Here is a 22,009-nt window from a genome sequence, read left to right as displayed (position 1 = left end):
GCGTTTCTCTGAAAAAAGGTGACGTAAACAAAAAATTCCGCCGTGGGCGCGCGGTATCTGCAGATTGTGCAGGAGAGATCCGGAGTTGCACACTCTTGTTTATCTACTCTTGGTATTACTCTTGAAAATAGGAAATTTTGAACATTATTTTAATAATGTTCAAAATCAAAACTAACTGCATGCTAGCTCTGTACAACACTCAACAGTACAACAGTAAGTCCGGCTCCGGTACGTCTTGTACATCATGGACATGGTACATGTGACCTCGGCCTCGTGACGTTTTGTGTCTTCCATGGACAAGATCAAGAAGCGCACCTGCCTAGCTAGCGCCTCGACGTCGCGACCTGGCACCGCGTACCGGAATACTACCGGACCGCGTACCGTACCGGTGCACGCGGTGTTGTACTCGATCAGCGTACATCATGGATCGGGAGTCGTACTCAAACAAGTCATACGACTCCCTGGCGTACATCTAGTAGACTACAACTGTAGTATAGAGTACCATGGACGTTGACATGCATGCATCATGGTATGATCTCTCCGCACTACAGACTACCGGTACCAGGTCCGGGGAGTCGTCATGTGACGACTCCCTGCAGTCTACACACGTGCGGCACGCGTGACATCGAGGAGATGTTTTTATTTTGAATAATATTGGTAATTCCCAAACAAAAAGTCACGTACTACTAGCTACTGTATTTCAAGTATTTGCTCATTGAATAAAGCTACATTGTAAAGACGTCGACGTACATGTAGTAGCTTTGAAGTACATGTAGAATAATTCTAACTGACAAATAACTTGTTGTGAACGCCTACTGTCTATTGCATTGTGCAGATAGTTTCAAGGAACTGTAGCATTTAAATTCTGCTGGCAATGGCTCTACATTCAGGTTACGGTCACGCTGTGCTGCGTCGTTGGCAGGCATCCGGGACGACTGTCAGCGCAGATAATCTGATGTATCCAATCTTTGTGACGTATGTGATACGCGAGACTGAGTAACTTAGTTAAATCTGACCATGCATTCTATGCTTCTATTTAAAGTCGGAAATAGAAATAATATTATTATAAGAAGCCTTATTGTTTTACTATTTACATCCAAGAACAACGGGGTATGTCATCATCATAATTATAATACACATTTTCCCCAAACAATCCGTGAAAAGTACAAAAGTATAATATACCGGTACATTGTGGGTGGTATCATCCCCCTGTACCGCCTTGCGGATACCCCAGCAAGCTCATGACGCGAACATACTGTAAATATACAAATTTTCGGCAGCTATTTAATTTCGGCTATATTCGGCACCGACCTAAAACGCCTAAATTAAAACGCCGATGAAATTTTTCACAGCATCTGTCGCACTATATATGCCCTCTACCCCACGCCGAAAATAAATCGCCGCCGAAATGTCAAAAATCGTGAACTGCCGAAATTTTGCAGCGCCGAAATTTTGTATATTTACAGTAGTTGCTAGTTGCTTTGACCTGTGTGTACGGGCATGCAATGTGTTGTTTGAAACAGGTTTGCGTGTGTGCGTATGTGTGTGCGTGTGTGTGTGCTCATGACTCGAACATAGTTGCTACCGGTAGTTGCTTTGACCGGTGTGTACGGGCATGCAATGTGTTGTTTGAAACAGGTTTGCGTGTGTGCGTGTGTGTGTGTGTGTATGTGCGTGCATGTGTGTGTGTGCGTGCACACATGCTTGTATGCGTGTTCATGGGGGGGGGGGGGGGGCATGTGCCTTTTTTGTCTGTGCCTGCAGAGATGACGTGGATGGCAAGGAGGAAATTGGAAGTCTCCCAGGCCAGTATCGGTATGTTCATGTTCGCGGCCTAATTATAGTGACTACTATGATAGTTGCACAATCCTTTGCTGCTGTCCTCGGCGAGGGGTGTGTTTTCAGTACTCTCATGGTTATGGGTCCTAACTTTTCTTCCATCTCCCCTTTTCGTCCTCACATTTTCTTATGGAAATGAAGATTCAATTTCAGCCAGTTAATTTAAGACAAAGCTATGTAGTTGGTCGTGCCATACTCGGATGCAAACACAGCTAGTCCACACATGATAATGAAATTGAAGACTCCACTGCAGCTGTACTTATGGTGGTGGTGAGAAGGAGAGCTCTGTGGCAGACTGTAACTTTGCAGCTTTGGAAAGCGTTTTGGGGCAGTCGTGTATTTACCGCCATATCGCCAGGTATGTCTTTTCCGCCTTATGAGTCAACCATAAGTCCACACATACATGCAATAAAGAGCTGTGGACCCTGGCTGCACCAGACGGACTGAATGTTTTATTGTGTTGCAGATATGGCATCAACAGACTGGCTGATGGGATCCGGCCACTCGTGGAGAAAGGCCTGAAATCGGTCTTGTTGTTTGGTGTTCCTATGAATATTGAGAAGGTACAGTGGACCCGTTCAGTATAAAATACTCTGGATGTAACAAATTATTGGATGAAACACCAAAGCTTGGTGGTACAGCGTCCCTGGCAATAAGCGAAGGTCCCTGGTTCAAGCCATGGTCGTTGCAATCAATGTTTTCTTCAGGCTTATCCTGTTTCCACTCCCACAACCTTATGAATATTCTATTGTGATGACGACTACATCATAGCTTAGTGATAGAGCATCACTGGCCTTAAGCGAGGCGGGTCCCTGGTTCGAGTCCTGGTGGTGACCGTCAATTTGTTCTTCAGACTTTTCCCACTTTCAACTTTCTCTCAAACTTATGAATATTTTATGGGATAAAAAAGTACTACTTTACACGGATGACTGGGATGGAGAGCCAAGGAAGAATTTAAAGGAAAGAAAAAGGACCAGGGGGCTACAAGCTAGGCTATACTGTCCACTAACACCACCAGTAGAACATCAGTACCATTGGTCAGTGTCGTGCAATATTATCGAATGAGCTGATTGTCCAGTAACAGGTGGTGTTAGTGGACAATAGCGTAACTTGTACTTCAGTAGTTCCTTGATCTTTTTCTTTCCAAATACTTTACACGACCCTGCATTGTCCTATTCCATTCCTTTTTCGTTGGAAGATTATAGAGTACTCGGCTATACAGTACAGTACTTTGGGATATGTTCATCCAACTAGTTACAAATCAATGTACTTGTAATCCCATATTAGCCCGACAGTGCAACGTCAAATCAACCGGATATATCTCCTTAATTTGCTCATCTCCCTATGTTTCTCTCTCTCTCTCGCTTTCTCTCTCCCTTTTTGTCTAAAAGCCGATCACGACAACAACCAAAATAATGTGTAACTCAATATCAACTGGAAATATAATATCATCACACATCCAAATACCATCTTATATTACCCGAATACCATAATACCATTGTCATTATGATTATCAACTCCCTCAGTATTTTACTCTTTTTTCCGTCCTTCATGTTGTTTTCTGCCTTGACATCAGCATCTTCCATATTTGATTTCTGTTTACCACCACTCAGCATAAGCGAAATCATCAATCATTTGATTGACGATGACGCGAAAATGCAAATAATAATAATAATAATACTTTGGGATTACAGATTTTTCTGACCTCTGGAGGTACGCTGTACTAAAGTGTCACTGCACTGGGTACAATAGCAATCCTAGCAACATCCAGTCATTGCCGTCAGGAGTATCACTGGATAGGGGTAGACGATCACAACTTGGCTTCTTATGAAAGCTCTCACTTGCAAAAATTGTATTTTTACGGTAGTTACATGGGTCATTTCAGCAGAGAGTGGGGCTTGTGTGGGGCTTGTGTTGAATGATCACTCTAGGCAGAGGATGCTTAATTAATTGTCTTCTGTTTTACTTCTAAGCATGATTTGAATGCTGTGGTGAATAGCCTCTCGCCTTCTCTCTTTTTGCATAGGATGGCAGAGGATCGGCTGCTGATGATCGCAATGGCCCTGCCATTCAAGCCACTCAGCTGCTGCGTAAGGAATTTCCCAGCCTGCTGGTAGCATGCGATGTGTGCCTTTGCCCATATACTGACCATGGACATTGCGGTGAGTGACCTGAAGTACTCCGCTTGCTAGTACATGTACTCTCCGACTATGCTGTGAGATACTCCGACTATGCTGTGAGATAGCACTAGTACATGTACTCTCCGACTATGCTGTGTATGCTGTGAGATAGCACAGGCAGGTTTGTAGGGATATCCTGCTGTGGAAAGTTAGGAAATACAAAAAAATTGCATACATCTTTTGAGCTGTTATGTTTGGGTCTGTGAGGACTTAAAAAAAGGAACAAAATATTAGGAAAATAAGCTTTTTGATGGCCCTTTATTAAGATCATAGGCCTACTGGAAGCTTCTACTGTAGAACGGGTAATTCTAGCGACTATTAATTTTAGCGTTTTCCCATTGTCAACCGGTTAGCGACGTTTTATTTTAGCGATTTGCATTCGGATGATTTGACTATACCAGTATTTATTTACTACGAATACTAGTACTAGTATTTGGCACGTCGTGTGGATGTTGTTGTGAGTTCACACTAGACACCCTTAGCAAAAAACGTTATGTTGTAACGGTATTGCCGTAAGGGGGAACATACCGTGATTTGGGTTCGACCTTTAGCAAGATGCACGCTATTTTTAGTACGCTGTTGCCACGAGAATAGCATTTATTTCGCGGGGTACACCCATTTATGTCACCATATACGCGATACAAGGTGAAATGCGTACGGAATTATGCTATATTTGGCCAAAACACGTACCGTTGGTCACAACGATAAATCAGCCCCCATAACGTTTTTACGCTGCAGCTTCAACGCTATCTGGGTGATCAAGGTACGAGTACCGTAAAAAATAGCGTTACCGTTGTTTGCTAAGGGTGTCTAGTGTCTAGTGTCTAGTGTCTGGTGTCTGGTGTCTAGTGTCTGGTGTCTGGTGTCTAGTGTCTGGTGTCTGGTGTCTAGTGTCACTGTGCAACTGTAGACCATGTAGACTGTAGTCTGGTGTAGACTGTGCTGCTACCGGTAGTACTACTACTACTACATGTACTATGATGTAGTACTGCATTGTACTCACTGATCACCAGTGTAATGACTAATGTCTCAACGGATTAGCGACTTGAAACTTTAGCGAAAATGAATCGATCGCTAAATTCGCTAGGGTTTTTACGTCGCTAAAATTACCCGTTCTACAGTATTTGTTAGGTTCTTTGAGTGCACACAAAACTGCAGTCTATTCTCAATACCACTGAGCACCCAACTGACTATATTTACGAGAAAATACAAGAGATAAATCAGCAAGGTCAGGATGGAGAATCTTGAACACAACAGCAAACGCTGGACAGTGTATACCGGATTCAGTGTGCGGGATTCAGTGCATGCTGGATTGATTGTTACAGAAAACTAACGAACCACATGCACAGATTAACTGAAGCCACACGGCTGACAGTTCGGAGTGAGGACTAGATACAATACAGATTGTGAGTCAGTGGTTGCTGATTGCAAACCACAACAGTACTCCCAGCACAGGTTATGCGTTTTCCATTCACCATGCCTACTTCCTTTTGGCTGCATGTTGCTCCTTCAGCTCTGGGGTACTAAGCTTCTGGATGTGTTGTGATCCATCTGTTTGGAAGCATGTGAGATGATCTCTCTCTCTCTCTCTCTCTCTCTCTCTCTCTCTCTCTCTCTCTCTCTCTCTCTCTCTCTCTCTCTCTCTCTCTCTCTCTCTCTCTCTCTCTCTCTCTCTCTCTCTCTCTCTCTCTCTCTCTCTCTCTCTCTCTCTCTCTCTCTCTTTACATCTACCTCTCTCTCGCTATTCTCTCCTCTTGTTTCTACCTGTAGGTATATTGGAGCGGACCGGCTCAGGCCCAGAAGGTATAATCATGGTATATGGATTGTTTTTGTACATAGTTCATAGTACTGTGCTCGACTATTCTTCTATTTTGTATCCAAGACTGTCACATACCTCCAATATACACTTGGAAGACTACCACACACCTCCATTGTACACTTGGAAGGTTATCACATACCTCCACTGTACACTTGATCAAGCACCGCTCACTATCACTACCAGAGTTTTGTAACACGTTTATGTCCTTGGTTACTGCAGATTTTCGTATTGATAATGAAGCCAGCATTGCCCGGCTTGCTGAAGTTGCGTTAGCATATGCCGAAGCTGGTGAGTGGTTGTATTATAATTCACAGTTGATGGGACATGGGTAGGATGGAGTTGGACCATGTTCTCACTACTGCAGACCAGTGATGAATGTAGAAGCTTCGAGAGACTGGCTTTTTGTTTGGGCAGCAGGGAGGACTTCTGGCCTATATCTGATAAATAGAAGTTTGGTGTCGACTCAGAAGACACGGTACTATCTTTGTGGTATGATGCTTGCCTTGCCTTTGCCTTCTTGCTTTTATTTAATTGTACTCACTTTTGAATGCCATTTGTTCCTACTGCTAGGCTGTCAAGTTATTGCTCCCTCTGATATGATGGACAACAGAATAGGAGCTATAAAGCAGAAGTTGCAGGAAAACAAGCTGGCTGGTGTAAGTCCCATTACACTCTGCTATTTATCTTTAATGTCACCCATGAGTTCTTTCCAGGCTATGCTCAAGGGAAGGCCTTTCAGTGTGTTCTAACTGCTGGTTCGCAAATGATGATACACTGTGTATGAACCCTAAAATACCGTTGACCCCCCCCGCTATGTCGCTTCCCTGCCGGATTATTGGCATGTGGGGGAAATTACCTGGTACAGTGGTCCCTCTATAATCCGGCACCATTTGTGCCACGGAAACCTGCTGGATTAGGGAGGGTGCTGGATTAACAAATCTGATTTACTGCTGCAATGTGCATGAAGAGGACATTTTGGCTACTGAAAATTGTGCTGGTTTATCGAGGGTGCTGGATTATAAAGTGCTGGATTAGAGAGGGACGACTGTAGATGAAGGCTGCCAAGTGCAGTGCAATCTACAACAACGCGAAACATCACACTTGGCGCGCTGGATGGTGCACATTTGTTTACCCACAGACATAAATTGGGGATGGTGCGCGGATCCACGGTACTTTACGGTATTGCCGGTTGACTGTGGTCGTCTTGCTGAACAGCGTAGTTGAGACAGCTGGCACACCAACACAGCGTGTGGAAAATGACTGTTAGGTACCACTACAATGCAGTGTTGGATGTACTATTCTGGCTTTCATAACCCATGCCTGATTACTGTGTTGGTGTTGGTGTGTACTTGCATGCATACTGTATGTCTACTGTATGCTGTGCAGTTATCCAGTGTCAGTGTGTGTCTGTTACGTAAGTTGCATTGTATACCAGTGTGGTTGTGCCTCCCTCCATGGTTAACACAGCTTTTCTTCTTTTCTTTTGGTCATTTCTTGCATTGCAGGTAGCCGTGCTCAGCTACAGTGCAAAGTTTGCCTCCCAGTTCTATGGTCCGTTCCGTGATGCAGCCAAATCAGCTCCAGCGTTTGGCGATCGTCGTTGCTATCAGCTGCCAGTCGGTGCACGCGGCTTGGCCAAGCGTGCCGTGGTGAGTTCATCCCTTATTGGCACTTGCGTTGCGTTGAATGTACTAGGCATGTACACACTTCTCATTGTGTCTAAGTGTGCTAGCGAGTGGTTTGCAGTCACAGGAAGTAGCTCCCTGCTTTCAGCAACTGCCTCCTCCTCCTCCTCCTGCTCCTGCTTGTACTGAGGACATAGCTATACTGCTATGTAGTCCATCCATGGTCTTGTTTGGGCTTGATGTGTACTTGCCCGTATCCAGGCTTGATGTGTACTTGCCCGTATCCACTGTACATGTACTGTTGTGGACATGGAAATCCGGTCGCACGTGACGTCTAGCGGCCCCAGGTCGCTGGCCATGCGGCCGTGGATAAGTGGTACACACATGCACTGCGCTGCGGCGCGCTGGTCGCATCGGATCAACATGTGCACTGCACGCAGCGTTCAGTGCGCACTGAGGGCGCCGGCCCCGGTCAATAGTCCTTATGCACATTGTACAGATGTACGAAGTTCTGTACTATGGCCGTAGGTGTGTACATACCCGGTTGGGTGTTCATTGTGTGCTATACATGCGCGTTTGACCCATTTAGCCTCACAATTCATGGCAAACGATCACTTTTCAAGCCTTCTTCACTTTGGGATTGAACTAACGACTAGCTAGATCTCTGCCGGAAAAAGATTTCGTATGAAATGCCTTCATGGCCCATTTCATAGTGGAAATAGCAGTAAACACAATAGGGTCCTGCACATTCAACACCCAACCGGGTCTACGGGATTCTACAAGATTATACGGGATTTCGTGCATCTGTACAATGTGCATAAGGCCTATCGACTGGATTTCCATGTCCGCTACAGTAGTACAGTAGTACAGTAGTACAGTAGTACAGTAGTACAGTAGTACAGTAGTACAGTAGTACAGTAGTACAGTAGTACAGTAGTACAGTAGTAGTACAGTAGTACAGTAGTACCATTGTCTGTATCAGAGACTACATGTACTCACTTCTGCACGTCTGGCAAAGGCAGCTAGTGTTGCGGTTTTAGTCTCATCATGGAGTGACATTATACTGACGTTTTCTTGTTCTTTTAGGATCGTGATGTTCAAGAAGGTGCTGATATGGTGATGGTCAAGCCCGGTATGCCTTACTTGGATATTATGCGTGATACGAAGGAGCGTGTGAGTACTCATATCCTTCTCTTTACCTTCGTGTCTTTTAGTCTAGGTTAACATGCTAAGTACTTGTATACAGTCATGTATATGTAAGACTCAGTAGCCCAGCAATCCTCTATATGTGGTCATTGCTCTATATATGGTCAAATTGTTCACAGACCGCTCGCTATACATGGTCACTCTATAATTATGTGGTCATGTGCAATGTGCCTTGTATATATATATTCCCAAACAAATTTGTGCCCTCTCCCAGAATCAGAATTGTCCTCAGACAACGACTAAAGTTCACTGACACACACTCATTGTCTCCCTCACTATCCATTTCCGTCTCTTTCTGTCTGTGTCTCTCTCTGTCTCTCTCACACACTCTGCCTGTCTGTCTGCCTGCCTGCCTGCCTGCCTGCCTGTCTCTCTCTCTCTCTCTCTCTCTCTCTCTCTCTCTCTCTCTCTCTCTCTCTCTCTCTCTCTCTCTCTCTCTCTCTCTCTCTCTCTCTCTCTCTCTGTCTCTGTCTCTGTCTCTCTCTCTCTCTCTCTCTCTCTCTCTCTCTCTCTCTCTCTCTCTCTCTCTCTCTCGCTCTCTTTTAACATTATCTCTCTCCTGCTTGATTCCTTCCAATCCTCTGCAGCATCCTGATGTTCCTCTTGCAGTTTATCAGGTATGTGTTCTGCAATCCCTAAGCCGCATGATGGATTTCGCTCCGAATATTTCAGAAGTAGAACTATGCACTTTTGCGAGGTATGCCCCAAAATTAATGGTACAGAAGTACATAGACACTGTATCCATGCCAACAAACACCATCTTTATCCTAGCACCGAAGGGTGTCAACAACTCAGAAAGATCCGTCCCGGTAACTCATAACACAGTCCGTTTTGGTGCATCATACTCAAGGCCGTTGCATCATACTCAAGGCCGGTGCATCATACGCATGCCGTTGCACGAAGAACAATGGTGCTGCATGCCAGTAGAGTAGTAGCACACTTGCCAAGTAGTTGAAAGAATGCCACTCCGCTTACTCAGAAGGGTACGTCAGGGCTGGATGGGAAGTGCTATGCGAGTAGGTGTAGGTGTAGGTGTGGGTGAGTAGTACAATGTACTTTGATGTACTACTACAGTCGTGTTATGTCAACCTCAAGACTCACATAACATGAGATATGAGTACAGTTGATGGTACAGTGAATTCTATTATTTTGGAGAATAGATCTTATTCTCGTTTCATCCAATCTGTCATATGTACACAATCATGTAGGTGTCTGGAGAATATGCCATGCTCTATCATGCCTCACAAGCCGGTGCTCTTGTCTTGAAAAGCGCAGTTTTTGAAAGTTGGGAAGGCTTTCGGCGTGCAGGTAGGTCGCACTGTTTGATAGCTGGTCTGGCCATGACTGATCATTACATGTTACGTAGCTTTCACCATAACCATTACAACAGTCACAACACAGTGGGGCTTTCTGTCGACTTGGTCACTGCTGTTTGCACTCTTCTTGTTTCTGAATTTTCCTTTGAAGGAACAGACTTCTGATCGAAGCCAGTGGGTCGGACTTCACGAGCTTAAGCTGTGTTCGCGTGTGGACGCGGTATGCTTGCGATTCATGCGTGCCCAAACGCGCGCTCAAGCTTTCACAAAAAAGAGCAATCCAAGTCGTATTTAGCGCGTGCGACACCTTCGAGTACTAATTTTTTGATTCCGCCAGTCGAAGTGACTGGCATGTACGCTGGTACGCGCCTGATACGCGCTGAAAATTCCAACATGTTGGAATTTCCATTTCGGCGCGTTTCCGTACGCATGGTGCCCCAAAAGCCAGCAAAAATACGCACAAACGCGTGGTTTCACGCGTACACGCGCCAGTTGTGAACACAGCTTTACTGTCACTGCAATTGCAAGCAAATCAATACCAGTTACATGTGTGTACGTGTGCGTATGTGTGTGTGCACATGCGCGCATGTGTGTGTGTGTTTGTGTGCTCGCACGCTATCACTGCACTAGCGATGGGCGTCCAAGGTGTGTGTGTGTGTGTGTGTGTGTGTGTGTGTGTCCCGGCACAAGTTGCTATGGCTTCTACTGTAGCATCACCATCATCGAATCTGATCAATGTGTGTGTGTGTGTGTGTGTGTGTGTGTGTGTGTGTGTGTGTGTGTGTGTGTGTGTGCATTCATGCGTATGTGTATGCATGTGTTTCTGGTGTCCTGCAACGCAGGTGCGGATTTGATCATCACTTACTTCGTTCCACAAGTGCTACTCGAGTGGGGATTTCCCAATTGATTCTACGCATCCGGATTGCGGTCTTGCACGTAGGACATGTACGTGGCAGAGTCGACCACTGCAGTCTACTACTGCAGTCTGCCACTGTAGTCTGCCACTGCAGTCAACCACTACAGTCTGCCACTGCAGTCAACCACTACAGTCTGCTACTCAACTGTAATGATCACTAGCACCTAGTAGATGTAGATATCTACCCAGTACTATGCAGTACAATGCAGTACAATGCAGTACAATGTAGTCTACTACTACGGAGATCAGGGAGTCGTGAAATACAAATACGACTGCCTGATGGAGATATGGTCAGATATCACTTATTGACATAGAGATGATTCGAAACCTTACACACGTTCCTTGTAGCAAGGTAAACTTGTCCATCACTCCGTGTGAAAGAACCTTACACACGTTCCTTGTAGCAAGGTAAACTTGTCCATCACTCCGTGTGAAAGAAGAAGGCACACCTACACGTATGTCTCTCGACTGCTAAATTTTTCTTGGCATGAAAGTCTTGCCCGTGTTATTGATCACAGGATACTCATCAATGGACAGCAGGTATGGCAATGCTTTCTTTCCAACAGTACTACAAACCGAACTCACATGTCTGTAGCGTTAGAAACCGTTGGTGACTCTCATGATTATTCTGTTTTCTGTCAGTTTACTGTCATTTTTAATTTTTTTAAACAATGCCGTTTTAGTACAGGGTCTTTCGTAGAATTCAGGAACCCGCATGCATCCATCCACTGCTCCTCCTTGTGAGGTACTATGGAACCATCGTTTGTTTCGTTGGTGTAAATTTGTACCTAAGGGGCCGTCCGGGGTTACCGATTGTTTTTACAAAACGAAAAGTTTTAGTATTTTTCAGCCCCCACCCACCCACCCACCTTTTCTGCAGGGAAAACGAATTCCAATAAAATATTGATGTCAATTTTCGACACCCAGAACTAACTGGGCATTCTCCATCAGCATTCAATAATTATTTTCAAAACGAAACTCCTTCAAACCCACCCACCCACAAACGAAAACATTTCGTTTTGAAAATATGATTGGTAACCTTGGACGGCCCCTAAGACTCTCCCTCAACTAATGAATTCAAGATTCAGGATCCAGTCACTCCCTTTGCACTGTGTAATATGGACCTATGCTGCCTGATTTCATTCTATTCTTCCATGAAATACTTAAAGTATCATCAAAAAAATATATAGCGGTACAAACAAACATTGTACATTGTCAAAGTTCTATTACAATTTCACAGATTCTACACTGCACGCACTTGCTAAACACATGCATACAAATGTTAAAAACAAGCATGAACAGCAAGGAATTTGTTGCTAAATGTGGTATAGTGCTGCGGAAAGAGTGAGAGATAGGAACATAATTTACGAAGCCCCGATATCTCACCAAAATTATGGTGTCTTAAAAAAAAGGGGGGGGGGGACACAGAGTAGTAGTAGGTAGTGGTCAGTTGCTAGTCTAGCCAGGTAGCCAGGTAGACATTGGTGGGTCAAGTATACACCACTGACAGCATTTGTAGAAAGACAGTAGAACGGTAGAAAAGGAGACCGCTTGGTGCACGCCGGTCACAAACAAACACAAGTCAACAGTCTGATGTCTAGTGTAGTGTGCTACCAGCCAAACATGTACTCCATGGCTTTGCCGATTACACCATCAGACTTGCGTGGCGTTGCTGTGTCTGGGTCTCGCATCTACAAAGACAAGAACAGACACGAGCAGTACAGCGACAAGAATACAGGTTTTATACGGAATCAAATAGGAAGGACTCGCAAACAATAATTAGCAGTCACCCATTTGTGGTTGGGTGCAAAAACTGCAAATTATTCGTTGCTGCTCAGCACTAGCACTATTGATAACATGGCAAGGATACACAGGAAAACAAAACAAGAACACCACAGAAGTCCTCTCTCATGTTCTAGCATGCCTTACCGCAGATCCAGCAGCAGCATTGGGTGTCTGGAATGAACTGGTGAGTGGCCGCATCCCACCAGGTGTGCCATGGCGCGCTGCTTGCTGTTGTCCTTGAGACGCAAATCCCTGGCGTTCTCTCATCATCACGGGGCTGGTAAAATCCGCAGAACTCTGCTCATGCCGTGCGTGCTGCTCAAGTTGCATGACTTTCTGGTCAGTACAAGGGACAACGCCCACCATAACAGAGGTCATAAAAACTTTACCATGCTTGCTGAGTGCTTTCCTGGCCTGCAAGGGAGACTGGTAGCAGATGTGCATCCAGTTCGTGTTCACATCCATACTGTGGCGAATGATGGTGCCATAATGTGCAAATTCCTGCAGCATGTACGCTGCTGCATCAGCTGGAAATCCAAATACAGTCACCCAGCACTGCTCGGTGATATCGCCACATGCGTCCCCACTGGTAGAGAAACAGCAGGAGGAGGAAAAGGTTACATCAATAGGCCATAACCAAGAGTATGCAACTGTGATCTCTTTTCTTTGGGCCAGATGTGCAGCTCACTGCCTTCAATAATATCAAGCAACCGTAATCTTATAATCAATAGAAATAATGTGTACACACTCATACCACGACACCAGAGGAACAATAAGTACGGATTTTAACGTCATTTTCGTGTTACTTCCATCAGAAATCTTCATCACACTGAGGGTTAGACTACAAAGCAACTATTTTTATGGTACAATCAAGATCTAAAACTAATACGAGAAACACTGGTATCCTAGAATCAGCGTGACTATAGAAGGCGTGATTACAAAGCGAGCAGTGTTAGAGCATGTGTGGAGTGGAGAGCAGGTGCAAAATGAGAAAGTTACATGTATGTGAGTGTTGCTATGTCAAGTAAAGAGGGTGAGCGCTATAACAAATTCCTTCTTTCTGTATAAATCTGGGTTGCGAGTACGAATAAACATGGCTTCTAATATGTAAAGTAGACGAAAACTACTTTCATAACACACCACACTGAAGCACGAATCATCATACAACTGTAAGCACTGGGGGTTGAACACCAAATGATTGAAGACAGCAGATTTACAGGTACCGTATTTTCCCGAATATAAGTCGATTTCAACTTCATGAAAAAATGTTTTTATAGCTCCATGACACCCACGCCCACAAAATGATGAATTCTCTGCGAGGAGAGATCATATCATGCCAGTAAGACAAAATCTAAACAAAACCAGTGTCATCCAATGTTCATTCAATGTTAACTGCCACTGTGCTGCCAACTGCCACATTGAATTCTATCGGGCGTCATCAGTCTCATAGCCATCTTCACTGTCACCTGATTTTGTCTCGCTCTCATCGCATTTTTGTACGGACACTCCAGTCACTTCATTTGTTGTGCCAGATTCCCGTATGCAAGTCGAGTTCCGTTTGTAAGTCGAACCCCAGCTTTTGGCGAAATTTCTGGCGCACAGAAGGTCGACTTATATTCGGGAAAATACGGTACTCACAAATACTGCATGACCAACCGCAGGCTCGTCATCAGTCCCTTCGTCCTCACTTTCACCGTCGTCATTCTCACCATCCTCATCCACGATCTCCAAATCCTGTCTCTTCCGTTCGTGACTTCTTCGTTCTCCTCGATCCACTGCCGCGGTCAACCTTCCATAATTTTGCGGTCGCTCGTCTTGGGCGTGTCGATATCAGTTGAGCACCATCCGGAGTGGAACCATTCGCGAAATCCTCACCCACCCGCAGCCAAACATCGGTGTCCGAACCATTAGACAGAGGTAAATATGTGCATTGTCCGTTATTCCTGTCCTTGTTGTCGATTCCTTTGCTGATACCGTATTTTACCGGTTGTAAGTCGACCCCGTATCCGGAGGTCTCAATTCTGCGTTTTAAAGTTTTCACCCAACGAAGCGCTACTAACCATTCCCTGCTACTAACACATCAACAAATCATGTAAACATTGTTTGCCAGTTTATTGGCCTTTTTCAAGGATAGGGACGTAATACCCGATTTCTACTGTTATTGAAGGGTATAACGTCCCAATCCTTGAAAAAGGCCAATAAACTGGCAAACATGTATACACATGGTGCACTCATGCATGCAGGGCAGGTCATTTTTTGTAAGATTCTGATAGTTCCCGGTTATAAGTCGAATCCTGGTTGTAAGTCGACTCCCACCCTTTCTCCTTCTATTTTTAGTCGTAAAAGGTCGACTTACAACTGGAAAAGTACGGTATGCTTTCCGTCAATCATGTCTAGCATTCCAGTTACTGGCTCGCTGACAGCATCCAGCTGGTCCACCTCACCGCACACATCCCTGACAGTATCAAGGCCCGTCCGGTCAACAAATTGCTCCGAAACATCGGAATGCTGAACACCGGACCCCGCTGGTGGTGGCGTGCAGACCAGTGCACTTCTCCGACAACCAACTATCATGGACGCTATGTTTGGGGATTCAATAGGTCCACACACTGACGGTGCAAGGGGCAGCTGCGACCGCAAAGTCCCTGCTGGATTAGAGACCTTTGGCAGTCAACCTCTCTTTTTCTTTGCTGGCAAGGAGTTGTTGTTACGTTCATGGTAAGTTTGGGCACTGGGAAAGTATAATTGATACCGCACCAAGACCATCCACCGGTTGGGCAACTTGTCGCAGAGAGGGTGGAGGAAGCGGTAGGGATGAAGCAATTGGCACATGTGTTTTACGAGGTCTACCTCTCTTCTTTTTAGTTGTTGATGGTTGTGGCTGCGACTATACCTCGCCAGGAACTAGTACGGCAGGAGGCTCAGGGGAATGTTGCGCCCTGTTCTGTTCTGGTGTCGTGGTATGAGTGCGTATACATTATTTCTATCGATTATAGGTTTGTCTCCTCGCCGACTTATCAACAACTATAATCTGCACGGCGCTGTGGAAAATCAAATACAACCCTTTCCTCGTGGTTTGAAACCAACTTCCCACGGAAATGGAGTCATGCACCCAAAACTAGGAGATTGGGTAGTTATTCGAACGAATCAAGCAAAAACATGTGTACCAGCATGAAAGATAACTTGGAGCATATCATAAGCAACCGACATCGTGCCCTACAAGAACTTACTTGAGGGTTGTATGCGGAGAATGCATAGACTCGGTGCTTTGAGCGGTAGCTAGTGCCGATGGTGGATGTCCCTGTTGTCTGATTGTACCGGGCACACCAGTGTGGTGAGATGCTGACAGCAATACACGACATGCAGCAAAGTAGGACAAGAGCTATTACATTGAAGGTGGCAAACCGCAGGAGTAGGCAATGAACTACAGAGTTCTGTTCAGTAGAATATGAACAGGACACCTTCCTGAAGATCCACACAATGCGGCAGAAATGCAGGATGCGCCGTGAAGGTTGTTGAGTACGCATTTGTTCTTGTACTGAGCTTAAAGTCGATTTGGTGTTTGATTACTGCTCGATGTCTCGACTCTCGAGTCTTGTTGTAGCTAGCCCAGCACGGCAGTGCGGGAGTAGTTCCGTGTGTGGATGAGTTTGTTGACTGCACTACAGCTAGCATGCACGCAGCGCATTGCAAGAGCCGTAGAGGCCATTGCATGCTGACGGAAAAAGTCCAACTCGGAAACGGCTAAAATACGGTATAACCTCGAGGTTTAGCGAGCTGAAAATCACAGGGTACGTAGTGTTTGTAACACTGAATCGAATGGTCTTGGTCCGAAGAAGCTGCGACAAACGGTTCCCCAATCGAACGCGCTCCGAATATGGCCATTTTGTACACGACTAGATGGTGTGGCTACCTGGCTGCACGCTGTGACGTCATCACCTGGATCTGGGTGATGCGCGCTCAAATTCTCACATGTTCGATTGGGCATATCTGATGAACCATCGGCCGCAGCCTCCTCGGACAAAGACTAGTATATCACTGTTGAGGCAGCCAATGGTAAATAAAATAAATACTACTACAGTACTTAGGCTGTTAGATAGGTCGTGAACAACTCGTTAGTTATGTCCATTGGTTGTCGATTGGTGTGGCACTACTTTTCATGCGCGTTACGTTTCTTCACACGCGCACTTTTTGTCCATCTTTCTATGTATATGGGGTCACGCATTTTACCATTGTTGTTTTTGGCTACTCTTCTTTGAGCTATTCTATCACCCCTCTCCTGTACTTAATTCATTGTTCTTGCTACAGGTAGACTCCCTCTAATTCGAATACGGTTTAATTCGAACATTCCGTGTAATTCGAACTTTTTCGTCGTACCGATCTTTTGCAAGTCACTTCAAGTCAAAATCGAATGCATAATTCGAAGTACGAAAAGTGCGCCGGTTGGATAATTCGAACCCAGTCTTCGTACAGAAGAGCTGTTTACAGTACATTGGCTATGTCCTTTGAACGCTTATTTCGAAGTGAGATTGAGTTGCTATCCTTGTAATTCGAAGTTCATTCTTTTCTCCTTCTCTAGCCAAGAGTAGCTCAGAAATTGATTGATGGTCCGCTGCAGGATCGACTATAGCGTTCAAGAAACCCACCTTCTCTCGAAATTTGATTCAAGCCCGTGCTAGGCAAATTGCAAAGGTTTGATTGAAGACGACTTCTTCCAGGTGGCTGACTCTCTTCGCGGATCTCGATGGCCTTTCTTGCCGCGCCAGCTCGTGCGCGGGGATGTTGGCGAACAACAACACTCTTGTCGTAAATATTGTCGATGCCTATGCTCCACTTCCGTTCTTCAGAACGACGTGCTGCTGTTCGACGGCCTTTTGTATTTTGTATTGTATTTTATTATTTTACTTGGGCATTCCCAACAGACCCTAAGGTCTTCTTACAGGGTGCCCAACTTTTCATGACGTGGATTAGGCAGCGCAGTTCTTTTCCGTTGAAATTGTTTCAGGAAAGCTGCAGTGATTGACAACTTCTTCACTAGAAGATGAAGATAATGTCAAAATGATTTTGTGTCGATCCAGTGTTTTGATGATCCGTTGTACATGACCGATACGACCACCTATGTTTCGTTGATGCAAATAAAAATGTGCAAAAAATATTCAGCATGAGATTTCAAGCATTTTGACATACATATCAGTGCATGGGGCTGCATTTGGATAATTAGAAGTTCTGGATAATTCGAAGTTAGGGCCTGGCAATTTGAGGTTCGAATTAAAGGGAGTCTACCTGTACTTTGTTTTTTGCCTGTATTTCACCCGACAAGAAGACATGAAAGTATACTAGTGGAAACTTTCAAAAAACGTTTCCTGGTGAAGTTTGTCCTCTTCCCAAGCATTATAGCACTTTTGTCTCCAAAGAAACCTTTTACGTATATGAGAGTTTGGTTCCATTTAACAAAATCAATTGTACAGCATGGACGGTTGTTTGGATTGTCAAGGATCAGTAGAGGATGTAGAAAGGTATGTGTACGTAGAACTTGTCCAGGGTGGGCACCTACCGTATTTTCCGGAGCACATGTAGAAGCCGACCCCCCCCCCCCCATTTGTTGTCACGAAATACAGACATCTACCCTATTTATCACCATTAATTTGATCACTGGAGTATAAACCGCATCCCCCTTTTGGGTGAATTTGGAGTGTGCAAAGTGCGGCTTATACTCCGGAAAATACGGTAAAGGAATGACAATTTGTTCACAGTATCCAGAGTTCCTCCCTTCTTCTTCCTCCTTAATCCATACTGTACAACATCTTTGTATGGTCACCAAAAGGGACTGCTGAAAAATCTTCTCAACAATGAGCATTATTAGTCTTATCTGTACAGAGATGATTTATGCGTGTGCGTGTGTGTGTGTGTGTGTGCGTGTGACCACACTGTACACAGTCAATACGCAATCATTTCAATAGTACTACAGTATTGTGAACTGGCCGATATTCACGTCACCAGAGTTTCGAGACTTTTCAGAATCTGTGAATTTGCACCGGCAAATGTTCATGGATCAAACTGGATCACACTGCATCACACATATGCATGCACTGCGAAAGTTCGATGTCATGCTGGTTTATATAATATCCGCTCGCGCACTTCACGCGCAAATAGCGAACACTAATACGATAGTATTCAGCAGTAGCAGTAAGCAGTTTACAGTACTTCAAAATAATTTGTAAGCTAGTTCTTGGGGTATCAACGGCAGCCCTATCAGCCGTACCAGGGTACCAATATACCGGTGCACAGGCAACATGCAATGATTCAACCAATCGCTTTATGAACGTTACTTCACCGTGGGCTTCCTAGCGTAGCTACATGACACACAGACTTACCACCCATTGTGCCGGCAAAAGGAGTTACAGGAGCCATGCCGGGAGAAGCAACCAGTGGACTCGGATTCGCCAGCTGATGATGGCCATACTGTATGCAATACAACCATACACAGACACACACACACACACACACACACACACACACACACACACACACACACAGACATGCACACACAGACATGCACACACACACATGCACACACACACGCACACCACCGGTGTTATAAGTGGACCCGAGGACAAAATAATGCAAGATGATGCGTATCATACAGTAACTAGAGACACGTACCAGTCACTACCAGTGAATGCACAGTGCGATGTCAACTTTACAGTATACTCTGACCTGTCAACATCACCGAGCCGAAAGCATGTTACACCAATCATCCTATTTTATGAAGGGCAGTTGAGTTGCATGCGCAAGACTAAGGAGCATAAGAACACCCAGCCTGGGAAGATAAGAACTTCCCGGGATAATCATAAGAATGCCAGATCCCCCTAAAAGAAGTCCATTGGGTGTTCATACGTAAACAGTGCACTACATGTATGTACCGTAAAGTACCGTTGATCCGCCCCCACGCCATGACGCTTCCCAGCTGGGTTTTCGGCAGGGGGCGGGAATTAGATCAAGGCTGTGAAGTGCAGTACGATGTACAACAACGTGGGGGATCAGACTCGATGTGCTGGATTGTGCACATTTTCGTCCTGGATTGGCTCAAATTGTGTACAGCAGTGCATGCGTCGGTTCAACATTGTATTTCGTTGTATACGCCGAAGTTGCTTCACAGGTAGAAAATCGACAGGGGGGCGGGAATTAGAGAGGGGCGGATCAACGGTACTTTACGGTACTTCAAAGTCGACAGCATGTTACAAGGCGGAGGACGTAACATGCTGTCGACTTCTAAAACATGTTAACCTATCACGCAGGGGTTATACGTGTATGCCATTTCCCAACATGACTGTTGGTCAGATGATTAAAGAAAACAAGAACCTCCTAGCCAGACCTCATGGGTCCACATGGTTGGAGACGTGACTCTACTGCCAAGGAAAACTTCAGGTTTCTGCTACTATATATACAGTATACATCATGCAGGGTATATTCTAGGACGAATTTCCAACCGGTTACGGTCCAATGAAGAGTCGGGAGGTGGGGGGTCCCCCCGGAAATTTTTTTCAAAATACAACCCAAATATGGCACTTGACAGCAATTTAACAGATTTCTTGGTGCTGGAGTACAAACTCGTGACCCTAGTACCAGCCCACGCGGCTTCGCTGGAAGTATCCGTCCAGAAAAAAGCGTTTGACCATTCACAGCTCCATTCACCCACAGAAAAGTACGGGCGGTTGGAACTGATTTGTAACTTTTCAACCGGTCGCCAACAATTTCAACCGGTCGAAAACCGGTTGGGGCGGTTCTAGAAAATTCCCTGACATGTATACATGTATATATAGTAATACTGCTGTGTGCATTAGTAGAGTTACCTTAGGATACGCTGCACTTGACTGATCAGAGAAAATACCAGGACTTGCACCCAGTCCAGCATCAGCTGTGGTCCTTGCGCCCAGACCAGCAGTGTCCTGACCATGGAGCGGGTGGCCAGCAGCTGATGCATCAAACAAGCCATCCACAGGTGGTGCAGTATTGGTGACATCCTTGCGGCTACACAGCAGACAGAGACATAGAAAACGATGAAAATGAAGCACTAACACCTGGTTCATGTATCGATCTGAAGCAAGATGGTCGAGCTTTGTTGAAGTCAAGGTCAACAGAAATTCCAAAGCATTGAACGTCCACACATTTACCCACGTCTCCTCAATCCAGTCCTTAGCGTGAGACATGTGCAGTGTAATTTACAGTAAATGACGTTCATGGCTTCACGCTGCTCTGTACCGCTGTATGTTTGTATCGGTCTGCATCCGCCCAAAGCCAATTGTTATACCGTACTTCCCCACATATAAGCGCATGTGCTTAATAAGCGAAAATTTGCTGCAAAAAAGATTTTTGGCTGTGTAAACATGTCCGGGTAGAAGCACATGCGCCAATATGTGCAGTAAAGGTTTGTCTGTGTCCTAAACAATGGTGTTATCACAATGCCTAGTAGTATATTCAGCTCCCAGGTGTTTCACTAATCGTGTTTACATATAAGCACATGCGCTTATGTCCGGATCATGTAAGCACATGCGCTTATGTGCGGACCTAAGCACATGCGCTTATGTCCGGACCTAAGCGCTAAGCACATGCGCTTATATGTGCAGAAGTACAGTAATTATAAGCTAAGATAGGAGCTTATGCACAGATTTCTATGGTATTGTTGGTATGGGCAAATCTAACAGATAATAGCACAGCACCAAGCACAGTCCACGCAATATCATTGGCGTGTATACAAAAAGCACCATAGATATTCCCATGGATAGGAAGCATACTACATGTACATGTACATGTAGTATCAACATGAATACCTTTTAGGAGATCCAGGGCTTTGTCTGTGCTGAGGAAAGGCCTGGTGTTTTTGACTTGATCCACCTAAACCAGATGGAGGCAAGCCGCTACCGTAGGCACTCCTTGAAGGCTACACACACACACATGCATCAGAGCGGGTGTTACAAAGGCTGATGCTATCATTGCAATTATGTTAACTCCAAAAACAATCTGGCAGCTCACAGGCGACTGAGATGCTCCACCGAGCAGGAAAGGTGGCAAAGAGGCTTGTGCAGGGGCTGGAACAGGAGTGGTGCTTCCTGCTCGATTGGACAGCATTCCAGGGTGCATGTTTGCAATATCTTGAGGCAAGTGATAGAGCAAAGTATGCTGAAGAGAATAATGCAACTACCGAAGGCAAAGTATTTCCGCAACGAAGTCAATTTGAGTAGCTGTTTCACAAAACTCACTATGGAATTGGAAGAAGTCAGGTCAAGACACGAAAAGGACTTCACGATTTCATTTTTCAGACC

General features: G+C 45.1%; 2 protein-coding genes across 3 annotated transcripts; one reads left to right on the top strand and one right to left on the bottom strand.

Annotated features, from left to right (window-relative positions):
* The first annotated feature begins 685 nt into the window (after positions 1 to 685).
* Positions 686 to 12,106, top strand: LOC135822842 (delta-aminolevulinic acid dehydratase-like). The gene is made up of 12 exons (XM_065335681.1): positions 686 to 975; positions 1,765 to 1,815; positions 2,306 to 2,402; positions 3,866 to 4,001; positions 5,790 to 5,822; positions 6,058 to 6,126; positions 6,409 to 6,494; positions 7,344 to 7,487; positions 8,550 to 8,636; positions 9,257 to 9,286; positions 9,878 to 9,977; positions 10,828 to 12,106. The coding sequence occupies exons 1-12, from the start codon at positions 875 to 877 to the stop codon at positions 10,890 to 10,892; spliced, it is 999 nt and encodes a 332-aa protein (XP_065191753.1). The 5' UTR covers positions 686 to 874; the 3' UTR covers positions 10,893 to 12,106.
* On the bottom strand, positions 12,021 to 21,997 carry LOC135822828 (nucleoporin NUP35-like). 2 transcript variants are annotated; one of them, XM_065335673.1, is made up of 8 exons: positions 21,947 to 21,997; positions 21,720 to 21,838; positions 21,518 to 21,627; positions 20,540 to 20,717; positions 19,061 to 19,148; positions 15,917 to 16,028; positions 12,831 to 13,272; positions 12,021 to 12,592 (listed from the first exon to the last, which is right to left on the bottom strand). In XM_065335673.1, exons 2-8 carry the CDS (start codon positions 21,825 to 21,827, stop codon positions 12,512 to 12,514), a joined length of 1,119 nt encoding a protein of 372 aa, XP_065191745.1. In that variant the 5' UTR covers positions 21,828 to 21,838; positions 21,947 to 21,997; the 3' UTR covers positions 12,021 to 12,511. The 2 variants fall into 2 exon arrangements, with proteins under 2 accessions (XP_065191745.1, XP_065191742.1); XM_065335670.1 differs by having other exon boundaries at positions 21,720 to 21,983.
* Between the last annotated feature and the right edge of the window lie 12 nt (positions 21,998 to 22,009).

This window comes from Sycon ciliatum, chromosome 1 (assembly GCF_964019385.1).
Source record: "Sycon ciliatum chromosome 1, ocSycCili1.1, whole genome shotgun sequence".
NCBI classification, from domain to species: Eukaryota; Metazoa; Porifera; class Calcarea; order Leucosolenida; family Sycettidae; genus Sycon; species Sycon ciliatum.
Note: the sequence above shows the minus strand (reverse complement) of the source record. Positions and strands in the feature narration are given on the sequence as shown.

Bases quoted from the DNA above. Each gene is read 5' to 3' on its own strand.
- LOC135822842 (XM_065335681.1), top strand. From the start codon at position 875: ATGGCTCTACATTCAGGTTACGGTCACGCTGTGCTGCGTCGTTGGCAG. The intron at 2,403-3,865 runs GTACAGTGGACC...CTTTTTGCATAG, and splicing joins TTCCTATGAATATTGAGAAG to GATGGCAGAGGATCGGCTGC. The intron at 9,287-9,877 runs GTATGTGTTCTG...ACAATCATGTAG, and splicing joins TTCCTCTTGCAGTTTATCAG to GTGTCTGGAGAATATGCCAT.
- LOC135822828 (XM_065335673.1), bottom strand. From the start codon at position 21,827: ATGCACCCTGGAATGCTGTCCAATCGAGCAGGAAGCACCACTCCTGTT. The intron at 19,149-20,539 runs GTAACTCTACTA...TATTGCATACAG, and splicing joins CAAGTGCAGCGTATCCTAAG to TATGGCCATCATCAGCTGGC. The intron at 12,593-12,830 runs GTAAGGCATGCT...TTGTCTTTGTAG, and splicing joins ATGCTGCTGCTGGATCTGCG to ATGCGAGACCCAGACACAGC.